At 53.6% G+C, this 17,070-nt stretch overlaps 6 protein-coding genes across 6 annotated transcripts; 2 read left to right on the top strand and 4 right to left on the bottom strand.

Moving 5' to 3' along the window:
• Positions 1-1,069: 1,069 nt before the first annotated feature.
• On the bottom strand, positions 1,070-2,032 carry PG998_003758 (uncharacterized protein; the record flags this gene model as incomplete). Its single annotated transcript, XM_066870576.1, has 2 exons — positions 1,070-1,529; positions 1,596-2,032. The coding sequence occupies 2 exons, from the start codon at positions 2,030-2,032 to the stop codon at positions 1,070-1,072; spliced, it is 897 nt and encodes a 298-aa protein (XP_066734326.1).
• PG998_003757 (Integral membrane protein) lies at positions 2,025-2,531 on the bottom strand (the record flags this gene model as incomplete). The annotated part of the gene is made up of 3 exons (XM_066870575.1): positions 2,025-2,113; positions 2,169-2,358; positions 2,424-2,531. The coding sequence occupies 3 exons, from the start codon at positions 2,529-2,531 to the stop codon at positions 2,025-2,027; spliced, it is 387 nt and encodes a 128-aa protein (XP_066734325.1).
• Positions 2,532-4,310: 1,779 nt separating this feature from the next.
• PG998_003756 (uncharacterized protein) lies at positions 4,311-5,405 on the top strand (the record flags this gene model as incomplete). The annotated part of the gene is made up of 1 exon (XM_066870574.1): positions 4,311-5,405. One exon carries the CDS (start codon positions 4,311-4,313, stop codon positions 5,403-5,405), a length of 1,095 nt encoding a protein of 364 aa, XP_066734324.1.
• A 468-nt stretch (positions 5,406-5,873) lies between these two features.
• On the bottom strand, positions 5,874-7,175 carry PG998_003755 (uncharacterized protein; the record flags this gene model as incomplete). The annotated part of the gene is made up of 4 exons (XM_066870573.1): positions 5,874-6,455; positions 6,548-6,726; positions 6,815-7,081; positions 7,163-7,175. The coding sequence occupies 4 exons, from the start codon at positions 7,173-7,175 to the stop codon at positions 5,874-5,876; spliced, it is 1,041 nt and encodes a 346-aa protein (XP_066734323.1).
• A 2,748-nt stretch (positions 7,176-9,923) lies between these two features.
• Positions 9,924-12,451, bottom strand: PG998_003754 (uncharacterized protein; the record flags this gene model as incomplete). The annotated part of the gene is made up of 2 exons (XM_066870572.1): positions 9,924-11,213; positions 11,258-12,451. The coding sequence occupies 2 exons, from the start codon at positions 12,449-12,451 to the stop codon at positions 9,924-9,926; spliced, it is 2,484 nt and encodes an 827-aa protein (XP_066734322.1).
• Positions 12,452-13,906: 1,455 nt separating this feature from the next.
• Positions 13,907-16,925, top strand: PG998_003753 (uncharacterized protein; the record flags this gene model as incomplete). Its single annotated transcript, XM_066870571.1, has 3 exons — positions 13,907-14,181; positions 14,247-16,725; positions 16,788-16,925. 3 exons carry the CDS (start codon positions 13,907-13,909, stop codon positions 16,923-16,925), a joined length of 2,892 nt encoding a protein of 963 aa, XP_066734321.1.
• Between the last annotated feature and the right edge of the window lie 145 nt (positions 16,926-17,070).

The following is a 17,070-nucleotide window of genomic DNA, read 5'->3' as shown; positions in this document are numbered from 1 at the left end:
TATCATGTTACCCCTGGATGTATTGTCCTCCCCATCAGAAGACGATCTAGCCCAACAGTGCATACCGACAATGGCCAAAACTCCAGCACCAAGGCTTATCCGGTGGGATGTTGAATACAGTAGAGAAACTCCTGAACCACACCAATGCTTTTGATGAATCGTTACCTAAAGGGCTCGCATGGCTCAGAGCTGGGAACACAAACACTCAAAGATAGGTATTCTCGGATTTGATACGCGATGTTCAGTTGTATTACTGAGTAATGGTATCTCAGAAAATCATGCTCTAATTACTAGAAGGGCTAAAAAGAGAAAAGAAAAAGAAAAAGGTGATACCTAGGAGACTTGAATCCTCTTGCCTTTAAGAATAATCTATGGACACAGCAGCTAGGCTATACTGAACCGGTTAAGGTATCAGTGTATTAAATCTAAATTGATGCCGCTTGCGGGAGGGGACAAGAGAAAGTGATGCTTCGCTAGGTGGTTGGCGATGTTATTAGTCTTCGAGATTCTTGAATAAGAGTAAATTAAATTCCACCTTAGATCTCAAAAGGCCCATACAAGTTGAGCCGTGAAAAATACATCTTTTTAGCTCAGACACGTCATTCAGCCTGGAATCAGATCATGTTAGGGACTGATATATGCCAAGATCATATCATGATGGGGCTCCTTTTGGCCTGCCAGCTTGTCTGATTTGCGACTCTCTCCTCGTTTGTGCAACCAAGGCCTAAGAACTACCACTGATGATACTGGATTTGTTCACGGTCCAAGCAATCGTTTAAGAAATGAGGGAACTGAGGTTGTCTACTGTGCGGCCATATGATCAGGGTGACAGAGGATGTCAATACCAGCAGGCGTCCCTGGGACAAACCCCCCGGTGACGAATACAGTAGAGGCAATGTGTTAATTATATGATGTATTTGGCTTTGCCAGGCCATAGCACCCAGTTCCCAAGTTTCCCTGCACACAAAGGCAATATTATTGTGATGCTTGTTCATTATACATACTACTCTGATTAATAGTTTGGCTATATCCAATATACTTGGGCTTCAAAAAACAGCCAAAACGGCCTTTATAACTTCGTCCACTTCCCCCGCTCTTGCTCCGGGCTAGGCGTAGCGGTGACGTGCACTCCCCTCTCCTCCGTTCCGTGAAGAGGATCTACCTGTCGCAGGATGTACGTGTCGCGGTAATGCGAACTCTTGTCCTTGCTGTTCCCTCCCTTGCTCACCTGCGAGACGTTGCTCCCACTCCGGCTATGTGCGTTGTTCGTCAGGGCGTCCTCATCATCATCGTCAAAGTAGCGGGTCTCGCGTGTGACCTTAACCTCCTGTGTGACAAAGATCTTGCCCCATCCCTCGGAAACCATGGGCCAGAAGATGGGGATACTGGCGCAAATGCTTGCCGATAGCACTTCGAGCGCCGACAGGACAATGCTGATGGGCCCGTACCATGTCGGGTCGCGTGTTGGCCATGTGGCGGCTTGATGCTCGATGATCGTTTGCAGGCGCCAAGCAGCCAGCGCAATGACACTTTGTAGAGGTTAGCTGAGGATACCTTGGATAATGAGAAGGGCCTTTCGTCGACTTACCAAACACCCATCATTAACAAGGAGAGTAGCCGTAGTTGGCCAGACCGCGTCCCCCCCTTCTTTCCACAAAAGGAAGCCCGGGATTACCAAGAGTATCACATCCAAAATCATGTTAACAGCCGTGTGACTCTCGAATGTGGCAAGGAAGGCTTTCGGATGGTGCGCCCCAAAGCCGTAACAGTGTTTATCTGGGGCATCGGTATTCCAATAATCGCTGATCGGAAAGCAAGGAATCCAAGACATTAGTCCATACACTGTACCCCAAAGGGAAGTGAATATTATTAGATAAATGACGACCTTGTGCATCGTTGATTCACGAGGAAAGACCCGGCGGTATTGGAAGAGCAGTGCAAGCTTGATGAATGCAGCAGAACAGGCATAGGTCGCGAACATGACGTAGAATGACTTTGCGGAGGTTAGCACAAGTGATACTACATCAGTCATTAGCAGAACTTGCCTTTTGAAAGCCTTCGACCTGCCAGGCTTCCACCTGCAGGATGTGCTGCCCAAGACCATATTGGATAGCTGTTGAAGGTGTGAGCAACCATGGAGTTAAATGGAACCGAAGCATGTAACATACCGATGCAGGTTGTGATGCATCCTGCTGTTATCGTGACCTGCATAACCATGTCAGCGACCTTCGTCTTCCGGCCAATGGCAGGCGAGGAGCATACCATATTAAGTACGACAAAGAGGTCATCCAGACCTGCAGCGCGGACTATCCATAGCCGGATGTATAGGCGGAAAAAGCAACACAGCCATGCGAGAATCTGGAATTCAGCCGGGTTAGGATAGCGATTCGGGGAGGACGAGATGCTGATATCGGCATGCGTACCAAGAACACGGAGACAACTCCGATAATGACTTCGGGTCTGTTGACGGCAGGCTGCGGCTCGCCAAAGTTGATCTTGGAGTAGACGAACTCGTTCTCGGCCGAAGCCATGGTCTCCGTCCGGGGGACTGTTCGGCTGCTCGGCGAAAGTGGCTGTGGAAGGCTTAGCCTGTCGGATCCGTTCCGACTAAAGTATCGACAGTATTCGTATTACTCAATCAAGACGTCTTGATTCTCGTCGACCAGTCCAACCCATTTCTTCCGCCGAAGCTGCTGTAACGAATGAATGTATGGGCGTGTATGGGCGAAGTCAAGTCCGACGAGAAGAATGTAAAAAAAACAAAAGCAGCGCCCATGGCACACGTTTGGGGAAGGGCCCGGGGGACAGTTGATCTTCTAGTTACAGCACTTATCAGATATGGCCAAGCCGCTGAAACATGATCCTGCAAATCTACGTAGAAAATGCATCCCTTACTAGGCCAGGCCCCTGGTATAGTATGGTTGGCAAAGGGGGGCGAGTAGGGGCGAGGACGTTAAATCGTGTGAGGCCCTGTCAGTGCCTGCATGCGACTGGGGGTTGCGCTCAATTTAGTGGTTTGTACCCACGCGGATGAGAGTCTGAGAGTGCACGCGTGTTTCTGTGCCCCCAACTTCATCGGCACTGGGGCCTTCGACCGGGCTTCTGAGCGTTCGTAGTAATTGATCATCGCAATGGTGCGCTAGCCGTGCCGCGTACCACGGCTGTTCCGCCGACGAGCTGCACGACGTGGAATAGAACTTGATTCCCCCGAGAGATTCGTGTAATGCGTCCCGCCTTATTCCAAAGATGATGGGAAATGCACAGCCCAAGGCGACTCCATCATATCAAGTCAGGGCCTCGCAAAGTTCCGTGTCGAAAGTGGGATGAAAATGTGATGTGTGGGCCAGAAAGCCGCCGGGCGTTGGCCGCGGGCCTGCCCGTCTGCCTGCACCACCGCTCCTGTTGCAATGGGATGCGAGGAAGCTGACTCGAAAGATGCGCTCTTCCCCTCCACGTGGGCGTGGCCGGCTTCCTCGACGACTCCTTCGTTCTGTCTTCTGTCAGCTTTGGCCTGGTTGTCCCAAATTAGATGCGATAACGTCAGTTGTTGAAGCCAGGTGCATAAGCGAGCGGCGGCGAGACCGCCTCTTCCACTAGAATCCCGTGCCTTCACACCTTCACATCTTCACACTAGGCTGGCGATGTATCACTAAAACCAGGTCACACCTCGCTTCACTCCATGACATCTTACTGCTTACCTTGCGCTTGCCTCCAACTCCATACCCGGGGAAAGCAGCGAATCGCGGCTGATTGCTTAATAAGGCATGCATAACGCGACAGCACTGCAGTGTCGAGTCATGTCGGGACTGAGCCATGTACTTTAGGGATTTCGAGCGGGGCCAATGGCTGCCAAAATGCTAGCTTCAGACAACACCTGGTTGCTGGACAGAAAGCTGCACGCTGCTCGTGTGAATTCATGTACTATCGTGGGATCTGGTGGGATTTGCATTGGCAAGAAGGACTGACAGGTGCCGTTCCGCTTTATTCCCGCTGGCCTCCCCACCCCCAGCTGTGAGCAGGCTTGGGTGGAAGGGCGGGAAGTCGCGATGATGGACTTCCAACTTCCAATCATGCGGCAGTTGACTTGATTGCATCTGCATCGGTCAGTGTGCACGCAATCCGTTTTCCACTCGTCCCTTTCGCAATACCACGAACCAAGACTATCGATTGTCAAAGCAGTTGACTTGCTTCTTCTTGCAAGGGGGTGGCCTAGGAATTCCATACCAAGGAATCCACATGATAGTTTAATTGCCGGAATTTCCAATCCCACCTCAACCCCTTCCCGTCACACATATCCTTGTCACACCCCAATGGACAGCCCCTACGCCAAGGAGTTGCAGACTGCCGTTGCCGTCATCCGGCAGGCCGCAAAGCTAAGCCAAGCTGTCATTTCAGCTGACGACAAAGGCGTTATCGAGAAAGATGATTTGAGCCCCGTCACTGTCGCCGACTTTGCCATCCAGGCGCTGTTGACGGCCACCATCCACGGCGCCTTCCCTAACGACCGTTTCGTCGGAGAGGAGACGTCGGCTGATCTGCGTGCCAACCCCGTCCTGCTAGAGCGGGTCTGGGCGCTGCTGCGAAGGCTCGACGATGACGTTGCGCAGGGCCGCTGCAAAATTCCCGAAAGCCCGGACCAGGCCTGCGAAATGATCGACTGGTGCGGTTCAGGCGTTCCTGGCGGACCAGAATCGGGGCGAGTATGGGTGTTTGATCCTATCGATGGAACCAAGACCTTCGTTCAGGGCCAGGCTTACGCCATCAACGTCGCGCTCCTTGAGGGCGGTAAGCAGGTCTTGAGCGCCGTTGGCTGCCCGACCTTGCCCGCCGATCCCCAAGGTCGCTTTTCCAACGACACTGTCGACCCCACTGGGAAAGGATCTCTCATCTCGGCCGTCAGAGGCTACGGAACATTCGTCCGCCCGCTCTTTGGATCTCCGGAAGAGCTCGAGGGCCATCGAATCCAGCCTCAACCCGACACAGCCTCCCTGGTAGGACTTCGTGGCGTCACGTGCTTCAAAACATTGGCTTCCGGTGTCGACGATTGCCACGAACTCATCATGACGAAGCTGGGCATTGAATTTCCGGGCAGCGATCTCTTGGGCTGGGTCCCGCGCTGGGTGACACTCGGCCTGGGTGTTGCCAACGTAACCGTCTGGGTATATAAGAAACGGGAACGTCACGGCAAGCTGTGGGACCATGCCGGCGCCATGCTCCTCTTCGAGGAAGTGGGTGGGAAGATCACCGATATCGATGGCAAGGACATTGACCTAACTGTCGGGAGGACTATGACCGAAAACTGCGGTTTTGTCGCCGCCCCGAAAAACGTCCATCACGAAGTTCTGAAGGTTGTTCAGGAAACGCTGAGGGAGCAGAACAAGTCCCATCTCTTGGCTGTGCCTTAAAAATGGAAGAAAGAAACTACTGCAAAATCGAATAGACTGGTCGGACAAAGGAGTCACGGATCAAGAATAGCCTAGTACCAATATATATTCTCATGAAACAACTTCTGGAGTGGTCGCACCGGGTGAAGACAGTGAAGGTTGACTAGTTTGATATTGTCAATTACCTGTCGCACACCTCATCAGCTCAGGCCTTGAGCCTACCTCTCATGCAGACATCGGAAACGAGCACCACCACCCGTTGCATGCCACGCATCTTGTATGATTTGAGCCACCATCTCAAAGTCCCACTTTCGGCCGCCCGTAGACGGCGATCCCTATCTATTTTGATTTTTCACGCTGTCGCATGCTTGCCAACTACCGCTTGGCTTGGTCGCAGCGACTGTGTCCACACCTTCCATGCCCCTTCGTCACAGGCCCTGTCCAGCCAGACGAACGTCTTCAGAGTCGCTTTGGCCGCGTCCCAAGTCGTCAGGCCCAGCTCGCCGCGGAGCCGCCTGATTTGATCAAGAAAAACCTGTAGAGCTTCGTACTATCAGTCCCCTCACCGGCGGGGGCGCTCGATCCCGCCGCCCCTGTCGCAATTGCGCCCAGCATTGCAGCCCAGAATAAGAATGGACGACTCTGGTCCTTGACGGTGCTACTGCTGCGCATGGCACGCCCGAGGTCGGCCGCCGCGTTGGCGAGAGGGTCGGCGCGCGGTAGTGGGAACGTCACGCCCAGCGTGAATACCAGTATGGCGGCCCGCCATATTTCCTCCACGATATCTGCGCTGCTGCTATTGCTATTGCCGTTGTTGTCTCTCCGCCTCCAGCTCATAAGCCGGTGCTGCACGATGTTCTGGTAGGGGACCACCATGCCCGTCGAGTTCGTATCGCCTAGCTTCTTGACCCGGATTGCGTACTCCTCAATCTCCTGACAGCACAATCGCAAGTCGAGGAGCAGCTCTTTAAAGTCGTTGTCCACAGGGAAGGCGGCGACTTCGGTTAAGTGTGGTCGTACTTGCGGGAGCCACATTTGAAGAATTTCTTGGAACGGTTTGCAGAGACCAATCTGTAGTTTAGAGGAAGTCTATGAGCCCCCAATTCCTCAAGCTGGTAGGATGCATTAAGGAAGGGATATCCGGTTGTGTGGAAAGTACATACCGTAGGCGCTTTCCCCGTGACGGCCGCATTGACATTGTCTGCCAGTGTAAAAGATTCCGATCCGCCATGGAGATCTATGTTGCCGATACCGCCGCGCATCTTCAAGCAGTACAGGAACGCCGCCCAATGTTCCTCTGCAAACTCGTAGTGGGCCAGGTTCTCGCGCACGCCGAGGTGATCTATGCCGATTGAGCGGAAGAGGCCCCTTAGGGGCCCCCCGAGAGTGCGGGCAGCATTTCGCAGGGCGCCAGCAGAGCCCCATCATACCGATGAGCGTAGCGTCCGAAACGGCCCCCGCGGTCTGTTGATGCTGCAGGCCATTGCGCACCAGGCGTATTAGCCGCATCGCCGATTTGCAGCGGATCTCTTCGACGGCGGGTGAGTACTGCCGCAGGAGCGACCATTCCGCCACGCTGCCGATGGACATCTCCAAGACGACCGGCTCCAACATGTTGAGCCGGAACGTCAAGTTTGTCATTTTCTCCCTGCTCGGGAAGTACGTTTCGGACAAGATGGGAAATATATGCTGAGCAGCTACGAAGAAGAACCATTAGATAAGTACTCCATTGTTTTTGAGAAGCTCGAGTGGCGGCCTCTACCGCAAGCCACACTTACCCAGATAGAACATTTTTCGGTTGCCTTCATCTTTCAGGACAGGAGAAAAGCACTGGAGGGTATTTAGAGAGGGCGGCGGGGCCGAAAGCAAGTCGTCGAGATCAAATGCCGCGCATATTTCTCCCGAGACGTGACGGCCATAGGCACAGCTCCGGCTAACGCTCGCCGCATTCTCTTCTGCCTTCCGCCCAGAAGCGGTGAAAGAGCTGACATTTCTGGTGCCTGATTTACTAGCCGAAGAAGCCTTCCGGTGCCCTCGTGAAATGTCAGCCAAGACTTCTTTCTACGCCGACTCAGGGGTAAACGGGCAGATAGTCCATACTGCAGGCTCTTTGGTTTAGTCTGTTTTGGATTTTACGCCGTAGCTGCGAGGACGAAAGCCCGGTCCAGTCGTCGGCCCTGTCTTTGGCGAACGAGGCCCCAGGCCGGTGCTGGAGGGTCAAGGTGTCACAAGCTTCGCCGGATTCCATCGATGAATATGTATGCGAGTAAATGAACTGTTTGGATTAGGCACTGCCTGCACGAGGTTGGTTGGTTAGATAGGACGGATGGATGCCAAGGATCTATCGAGTAGTTGCAGATGGGACTGCAAGCAAGTATATGACGGGAGCCCGGCAAGGCCTAGGATATAAATGCCGTGCCATGCCGTGGCCGCTATTTCCTTGTTTGGATATCGGTCGTGTGATACTACTCTTTTGAGCATCATCAACCGACAGAGGTGAACCGATCTCAAAATACACACCCTATCACTGTGAGATTTCATTATCCCAACTGGGATGGCGCAAACCCCGCGTATTACTGGCCAACTGACCGCTCGAGAAGGATTGAAACTTCCGGGGTCTGCGAGATTGAGGGTGAGGCCCCGGGATTTGCACTGGAGTTAAGGCACCAAAAGCCCCTGGGTTCTCAACCTGCTCCGGGATGTTGCCAAACTCCAGCCAATGGTGAAGGCTGAACCCCCCATCCCTCTGACAGCTTCTTCCTGGTTCTTCTCCGGCAGACAACTGCGGAGACTTGCGAGTGGCGCAGGGCGAACTATTCCAGTCTTATGTCAATAGTCATTAATTGCAACAAGGTGCCCAAGGTAAGACGCCCTTTCGCGCAGGTGATAAGCACTAGGCTGTCAAACGCAGGTTGCTTACAAACACCCGGCCAATGAGCAACGAAGAGCCGGCTCCCAGCAATTTGGTACACGGTGATCACTGGCTACGGGAATAACATGTAGTTGTTATTTTCTTCCACGACGTGAATATCCCTGGGCGGATCACCCGCTGTCATGGTTTGTTTGACCGGGATTTTGGACTTTGCCGCGTAGCCGAAAGTACCAAACAAGCAATCGCTTACTGTAGTTTGCTTTGTAATAAATCTATTTCCTATGTTTCGCGAACTAGGAGTGCTTATGGCGTGACGTAAGACTATGCTAACATACTGTATATTTATAGCACCTTCACTACGCAAAATAGTGGTTTCCTAAGACCTGGTTCTCATTACCGCTGAGAAGCTCTCATTTGACAAATAACGTCCACTTTACAACCCTAACTGGACGCCATATTAAAGCCCGTTCAATCTTCGCCAGCGCCATGGGATTGCCAGGGTCGGGCCTCCGTTAGAACGTTTTATATCCCCAATATTAGTGATGGCTAAGTCCCGAGGCCCCTCGAGTCGAATTTGAAGGGTAACTGGCCAGGCTACTAGTACAGCTGCGTGCGTGGTTCCAAATCATTGCTGTAGCACATCCATACATCTGCGGTTGTGGATCTATACTCAAAAGTAGACAATACCTAGCTGTCTTAATCGAATATAGGGTGGCTTAGTAAGCATGATCGTCGATATGGAGTATTCTGAGAACTAAACAAACACTTGGCGCCTGTTATAGCTTGTAGTAAGCTTATTAGACCTCGGGGGAAACACGGTGCCGAACGTACTAGATATACCAGGAACTACGGATACAATGGACACACGCGCATGGTCCGCCGTGATAAGATTCTGACTGGTATTACGTCATGTGAGTCAGAGTATGCGCGTTTGCTTTTATTGACCACGTACTACATTGTCCTGGGCCGTGTGAGCGACCTAGAGATCTTGCCAAGTCCTTTGCATTCTGAGTTGCCGTATTACTTGAAGATGTTCCTTGGGCAGCCCTATTGGGTTACTTCAAATGCAACGTAGCGAAAGCTGATTAATATATTGTATGCTTGACTTATTCACCACAGCTTATACTGGGAGCATGCTTCGCCCCCAACTTGACACGCGGCCGAACGGGGACACCAGCTCAGCCTCCCTCGGTGAGAATAGGAGCATCCTTTGATTTGATTTGGTGCCATCTTGAGCATCGGGGAACCATCAGGGGTGCCAAGTGTCTGACTATCTCCTGTTTACCAACTGCTCGACGAGGGGCATTCACGATGTGTTCGTAACGTATGGAGTAGGTGGTCCGCCACATAATGAACATGACTTGAAACAGGGGAGTGGGTGCAAAGACGTCGTAGCAAAAGAGTCCCGAGTCGTGTAGAAACATGCGGGTGGCGTTGTGGCCAAGCTGATGTTCACAAGTAGAGGTCGTTAGGCAGGTGGCGTAAAAGGGGGTGTGGGCATACGTCATTTACAGAGCACACACATTAGACTGTCCATTGCGTTTCAACGGAATTAAAGGTTGTGATATCCATGTCATTCTAGCTGGCAACCTGATAAATACCCCAAATGCGTTGCTTGCGAAAGTACAGAAAGAAATGACACAAAACCACCCAAAGGACCCGTTCGCTCAGTCGCCAGCAGCTTCTCCATCTTGTTCGGCTTGCTCTAGGCGCCGGAGACCACCCTCCAGCGTGTTGCCCATAATCTGCGTCGGCAGCAGCGCGCCCTCGCCGCGGAAGTAGCATCCCTCGCGGTGGCCGTCGGGCTGGAACCGCATCTCGTTGCGGCCATCCTCGACCTGGACAGCGACCAGGATGCCGCTCCAGTCGGCCAGGCACTCCCAGCAGAACTCGAAGCGGCAGCGGGAGCACGTCATGTGGAAACAACCCTCGCCCTTGGCCACCTGGACGCCGCAACCCGCACCTGGGCACGGCTTGGTGTTCTGCGCGAGCCAGTCCTGCGTGCGCCCGTAGTGCGGGTCGCCGTGCTCGCGCTGGGCGGCAGCCTCGGCGCAGCGGAGCCCGGTATGCCATGGCGTCTGGCACGTGAAGCACATGTGGAAGCCGCACTCGATGCAAAGGATGTTGTTGGGGTCTTTGGACGGCAGGAGCAGCTCGGGCGGCGTCTCCCCCGCGATCTTGGAGGGGCCGTCGTAGAGGCCGCCCCCATCGCACCCCTCGCGGAGGCAGCCGCGGAAGTTGGGCAGGTCGCGCACTGAGTTGATGGTGGCGTAGCGGTCGTAGGTGGCGAAAACGTCGGGCACCGCGAGGCATCGGATCTCCTCGTGGGTGTATCGATGACTGCAATCCGGCGTGGCGCAGATAATGTTGTCTACTACACCATGCCCACGGGACTGAATCTGGGTCGATATAAAGGTGGAGAGACACTCGCGGCATATATCGTGATCGTGATTGCACTCTGGAAGGATATCCTTGATTGGGAACGACAGGATGCGCCATGTCCATTCGCCGCCATATCCTTTAACCATTCTCTTCCACTTCTGCTCATCGCCCTTTGCAAGTTCTTCGTATGTTTCATCACATACCACACATGTACGTAGAACCTGGCGCCGCAGTAGATGCTTGAATACGGGGATTTTGATTGCACTCTTCCCGTCTGCCGTGTCAATCGGTAGCAATTCGGGCTCCGATTGACCCGTGGTTTGGGGTGGTGCGCCATCTAAGAGGGGTGACATACGCCCATATCTAATGAGGCGGTCGTGAAAAGCTTTGCTTCGGCGGAGCTGGTTTCTTTCCGGCGCAGGATCCAGGGCCTGGAGGCTCTTTCGTAGTTGGTTTGCGCGTTCGAATCGCCTGACATGAGTGATGGCATCCGCCACGCCGAGGGCCTCGAGGATACCGAGGACGTCAAGATTGCGGTCCAGTGGCAGACTCTTCCCGCATACGGGCACAGGACACTTTATCCAATTCGATTTTCCTAGTTCAAACCAATACTGAGAACCAATGCCGGCGATGATGGCAGTCGTGAGGCAGGTCTTGCAGACATATCTCCGGCAACAAGTTGAAACCCCCATATAGGGTCGAAATCCTCAAAAGCGGAGGCGTTAACCCCCGGAAGCTGAGTGAGCATCTCGGACAGATATGCACTGCGACTCGATCCTTGGGCCCCTTTAAACTTGGGAAGATGGCAGACAGCGCAGAGCGCAATGGGTTGTTTGAAGTTTCGGCCCGACAACTGCATTCCGTTCATAAGGCGAGTGAACTCTTGGATTTGTAGTGCTGTCAATGGGCTATCGAGAGTAACCGTGGATTTCTGTCTGTCCGTACTTTGATTGGCCATGGCGTTAGTGAGAGTCTGTGGCGATAGCAGCTGTCTCATGATTAGCTCTCGCAGAGTCGTAGGTGAGGGTGTCGTATTGTCCTCCATGACTCTAAACGTGGACCTGGGTCTCCTACTGCCCCTGCTTCTGGTTGTGCTGCGTGATTGTTGCCTTTGGGAGCTTGATTCTGCCGGGCCTAGAGACCGATCGGTTTGGCCGGTGGACTGGTTCCTCAACGCTTCCAACTCGGTGCGCAAGCGAGAAATCTCGTCCCGGAGAGCCTGTTTCTCATCGACCTCTATGTAGTCGTCAAGAGCAACCCAAGGGTGGGTTGCGGCACTCCAACCTGACCGGTCCTCGGCAGCTTTGCCCTTGGATGACTCGGGATGGAGCGAGTGAAACGCGGGCCTGGTCTGAAAGGATGGGAGCCGGTTTTCGCTGTCCTCGCCCGAGTCCTCGTCCGCCTTTCGTATAAAGACCAGCTCACCGTGGTCCCCAAGCCCTGTTACCGGTGTACCGAGCCTCTTGGGATTGCCGATAGTAGCCTCTCCGGCTTCCGTCTCTCCAAGTAAGTTCAACGAAGCTGCGGCGCCAGGAATATCTACACCGTTGTCCAACAAAGAGAACTCGAAAGTCGATTGGGCATCTGAGTACTGGGTGTCGCTATCTGATCGTATGCCCTCTTCCTCGTACGGTGGCATGGAGTCGTCCGATTGTTCATCCGCAGAATCCAGGAAGTTGGGGGGACGTGGACGGGTACCATCATCTGAGTGCCGGCGCGGCCACAGGCTGAGTCGCCGTGACAGGAAGAAAGACTTGAGCGTGCCTCGATGTTGCTCATCCAGGTCACTCGTGCCACCTGCGTCTGAAACCATTGTGTAAGAGTACCACTATGCTGCACGACTGAATAAGGTAGGAGATAAAAAGCAAGCAGAAGGCTTGCTCTGCAAAAACCGTTGGCGGAAGCAACCGGTTGGTTGCAGAGCCTAGGGATAAGACAGACACTAGACACTAGACACTTGACACTTGACGAAGCAAACGCAAACGAGCGGCTAAAGATGAATACGAGTCGCCTTGTCAAACAGCGCAAGGGAACGGAGATTGTGTGTCTGCCTGAGTGGTGCTCTAATCCCAACATCCAGGAGGAAGATGGGACGCTGTTCCACAGGACCACAAGAGGCGAAACATGTGCAGCAGCAACCGGGGAGCTCTATCTAGATGGGATCAAGCCCGACTTGTCATGGATGGAAACGGTTCCAGGCGGAAAACCCGACGGAGAGGGGGGCATCTGACCGCATGGCGCAAGCTAAATGCCAACGGTTGGCAGCTTGCAGCAATTCGATTGGTGATGTCTGTTCCATAGATGCCCGGCTAACAGGCGGATTGGGCGGCTGTGGTGGAGGGAGCCACTGACGCCACGGACGAGTCGCCGTTGAGCAATTGGAGAAAGAGAGGGGGCCCTGGGTACTGCCCGGGGGCCTTTCGTTCAAAACGGATCAGCTGTACACGCTGGCGGCGCACGCTGGCGATGCGGTGCACGCTGGGCTGCTATTGCTAGCTGTACATACACCACCTAATCAGACCGACATGATACTTCTCCGCGTTTGAGTAATGACCGCCATGTTGCCACCTGAATCGCTCGTCACCGGTGCGACACATCCAGGGTCCTTTCATCTGATAAATATGGCCAAAAATACGTAATCCCTTTGGGCTTTCGTCTTCGAGCAGGACCCGCGACTCACTATTTCGCTTCTCGATCAAGCTGAAAGCAGACTTGGGGATTGATCATCGAATGATTGCTGGAGCGCAGAGTTTTCGCTACTGCTGTATGATGATGTGTGGAACGAAGCGATGGCGATGTAGTTCAGATGCTCGCATGTATACGCCAATTCGAGACTGCTGGGCGGCCACCTAGATGTCCGATCGTTGATGGGAGAGCTAGACCGCCGGAACGCGCATTCCATATATTTTGTTATAGATGGCGGGGGAAGATCGATCGGGCATGATAACTACACAAACAAGTATGTCTCTAGGGGGGTCCTAGAGGTGTTATGCAGATATGCGAGTAAACGCCTAACCAGAACAGCCCTCTTCCCAACTTGGTTTGGCGGTTCATGCAGTCAATTAAAGGCGCGTCTCCAGCGCGCTCGCCCCTGGCCCGCCGACGCGTTTTGGCCCCTCTTTCTCAGAAATTGTCACCGTCCGGTGTAGGTGTTGATGTCTGTCTGCCCATAGAGTAAACAAACCCAGTCACTTACGTACACAATTACACATTACCTTTCGCGAAACGGCCAATTCGAAGCCCGTCGCATACTTGACTGCTAATCACAATGGCGACCCCGAGTGATGCCGGCTTTATGATGTCGGATGCCCCCTCGCGGGCGTCGGCTGGTCCCCGAAGCAGACAAGTCCGGAGTTCATCTGCACGACCCCGAGCACCACCTTCCGAGAGCCTCGCAGCCCCCAGTGACGACGAAGGTGAAGGATTTGCCGACGACCAGATCCCAGGTCGCGCAAGGAGGAATGGCGCCACCCAAGACATTCCTCGTGTTGAGGATCGAGTTGGCTTTGCTATCCAGGAGGCTTTCGAGCACTTCATCGAGGAGTAAGTGCTTGCACCCCTGACAAAGTATGCCTCTCGCTCGATGACTGACCACCATGACCATGTAGATTTACCGAAGACCCTACCTCTTCAGCACAGCCCACCTCCAGCGCCGTTACTACGGACAAATATTATGTTGCGCAGATTCATAACATGCGCGTATTCCAGCTGTCGACCTTTTACGTCAACTACGATCACCTCACCTCCTACCAGAATGGTGCGCTCGCCAATGCCGTCAACCAGAACTATTACCGGTTTACCCCCTTTCTCACCAACGCCCTGCACAACATGATCGCCAAGTACGAACCGCAATACTTCCGCGAGCATCGTCAACCCACCACTTCGAGCAACCTGACCACTTCGGGCGCCAGCCACGTCGGCTCTGCCTCGCAAACCGAGTCTAGCCAAGGCGGGAAAACTGCCAACCAACAGACAGACAAGCTTTTCGCCATTGCATTCTATAACCTGCCGCTGGTATCAAGAGTGCGCGGCTTGCGCGCCATCAACGTTGGCCAGCTGCTCTCCATCTCGGGCACCGTTACTCGAACTTCGGAAGTACGCCCCGAGTTATCAGTGGCCACTTTTGTATGCGAGGCTTGCAGGGCTGTGGTGCCCAATGTTGAGCAGACCTTCCGATACACAGAACCGACACAATGTCCCAACATGCAATGCAACAATCGCATGGCATGGCAGCTTGATATCAGGCACAGCACCTTTGTGGATTGGCAAAAGGTTCGCATACAAGAAAACAGCTCCGAGATTCCCACAGGAAGCATGCCTCGAACTATGGACGTGATCCTGCGTGGCGAGATGGTTGATCGCGCCAAAGCTGGTGAGAAGTGTATCTTCAGTGGTGCGCTCATTGTGGTGCCTGATGTGAGCCAGCTGGGACAGCCCGGGAAAAGGGCTGTAGCCATGAGAGACGATAGGAATGCCGGTAGTACTGACGCTGGCGGCAGCGGAGTCTCGGGCTTGAAGGCTCTCGGTGTGCGCGATCTCACCTACCGCTTGGCCTTCCTTGCCTGTATGGTCAACCCCGATACATCGACCCCAGGCGGGTCAGCCTCGCGTCAAATCAACGATATAATCAGCACCCTCACCCAAAGTAATGCTGATACTGCCGAGACTGCTGAAGAAGCCCAGACGGCAGTTCTTAATTCGATGACACCCGCAGAAATTGAGGAGTTGCGTCAAATGGTGCACAGTGATCACATCTACTCCAGACTAGTTACAAGTCTGGCGCCAATGGTCTACGGCCACGAGATTGTCAAGAAGGGACTGCTGCTGCAACTCATGTCAGGCGTGCACAAGTCTACAGCGGAAGGCATGCAGCTGCGTGGCGACATCAATATCTGCATTGTCGGTGACCCGTCGACTTCCAAATCCCAATTCCTGAAGTATGTCTGCTCTTTCGCACCTCGTGCCGTCTACACGTCCGGCAAGGCGTCCTCTGCCGCTGGTTTGACGGCGGCCGTGGTCAAGGACGAGGAGACTGGCGAGTTCACAATTGAGGCGGGTGCCCTGATGCTTGCGGATAACGGTATCTGTGCCATCGACGAGTTCGACAAGATGGACATTGCAGATCAAGTTGCCATTCACGAAGCTATGGAACAGCAGACCATCTCGATTGCCAAAGCCGGTATTCAAGCAACTCTCAATGCGCGAACATCGATTCTTGCTGCGGCAAACCCAATTGCTGGACGGTACGACCGCAAGACCACGCTTCGCCAGAACATCAACATGAGTGCACCTATCATGAGTCGATTTGATCTCTTTTTTGTGGTGTTGGACGAGTGTAAGGAGAGTGTCGACCGACATCTTGCCCAGCACATCGTTGGCATCCATCAACTGCGAGATAATGCCATCGAGCCGGAGTTCAGCACTGAATGCTTGCAACGGTACATCCGGTTTGCTCGAACCTTCCGCCCCGAGTTCACCGACGATGCCAAGACGAGACTTGTCAACAGGTACAAGGAGCTGCGTTCTGACGACTCCCAAGGCGGTATAGGCAAGAACAGCTACCGCATCACTGTCAGACAACTGGAATCGATGATCCGGTTGAGCGAGGCTATTGCCAAGGCCAACTGCGTTGAGGATATCACCGAGGACTTCGTCGACGAGGCATTCAGTCTTCTCCAACAAAGTATCATTACCGTCGAGTACGACGATATCGAGATGGACGAGGACGAAGAAGTTGCCGAGGACGACGCCGCCGACCTTATTGCCGCCGCGGATGCCGCGTCTGGCGCCAATGCCGAACAAGACGAGGACGATGAGATGGCCGATGGTGACGGCCCAGCAGCTACCCCTGCCGAGCAAGCCGCGAAGAAGAAGAAGACGGCGATTACACACGAGAAGTATGTCAGTATGGTCAACATGATCGTCAGCCGAGTCAGCGACGGCGAGGATTCGGGCGCAGGCGAAGGCGTAAATGCCGAACAGCTTCTCCAGTGGTACCTGGAACAGAAAGAAGAGGAGTTGGACGACGAAGAGGCCTACAATGCGGAGCTGCATGTGGCCAAGATGGTCTTGAAGAAGATGGTCAAGGTAAACAACCCCTCAAAACAAATCCTCTTGCCCAGGTGGCATTGCTAACATGGTTTTGACAGGACAACATTCTCATGGCTGTTCGTGGCGACGGACTCGTGCCAGAAGACGGTGCGGACAACAATGGCGAGGCATCGGCTACCTCGCAGAAGGTGACTTACGTGATACATCCCAACTGTGCCCTGGAGGAGGAGTTCTAAGCGCCTTGCAATGTGTAACGATTGACGGTGGTTCCTTGAAAGCAACAACAATGACAAGGGTGTCTGGAGTTCGTTCAAGTGATGATGATGGAAAGAGTCAGGTTCAGCAAGCAAGCTTTTATAATCACGAGGCGATACTGCTGTG

This window comes from Apiospora kogelbergensis (genome assembly GCF_038363985.1).
Source record: "Apiospora kogelbergensis strain CBS 113332 chromosome Unknown utg000002l_segment0_segment0, whole genome shotgun sequence".
In the NCBI taxonomy this organism is placed as follows: Eukaryota; Fungi; Ascomycota; class Sordariomycetes; order Amphisphaeriales; family Apiosporaceae; genus Apiospora; species Apiospora kogelbergensis.
This window is presented reverse-complemented; position numbering and strand designations above follow the sequence as displayed.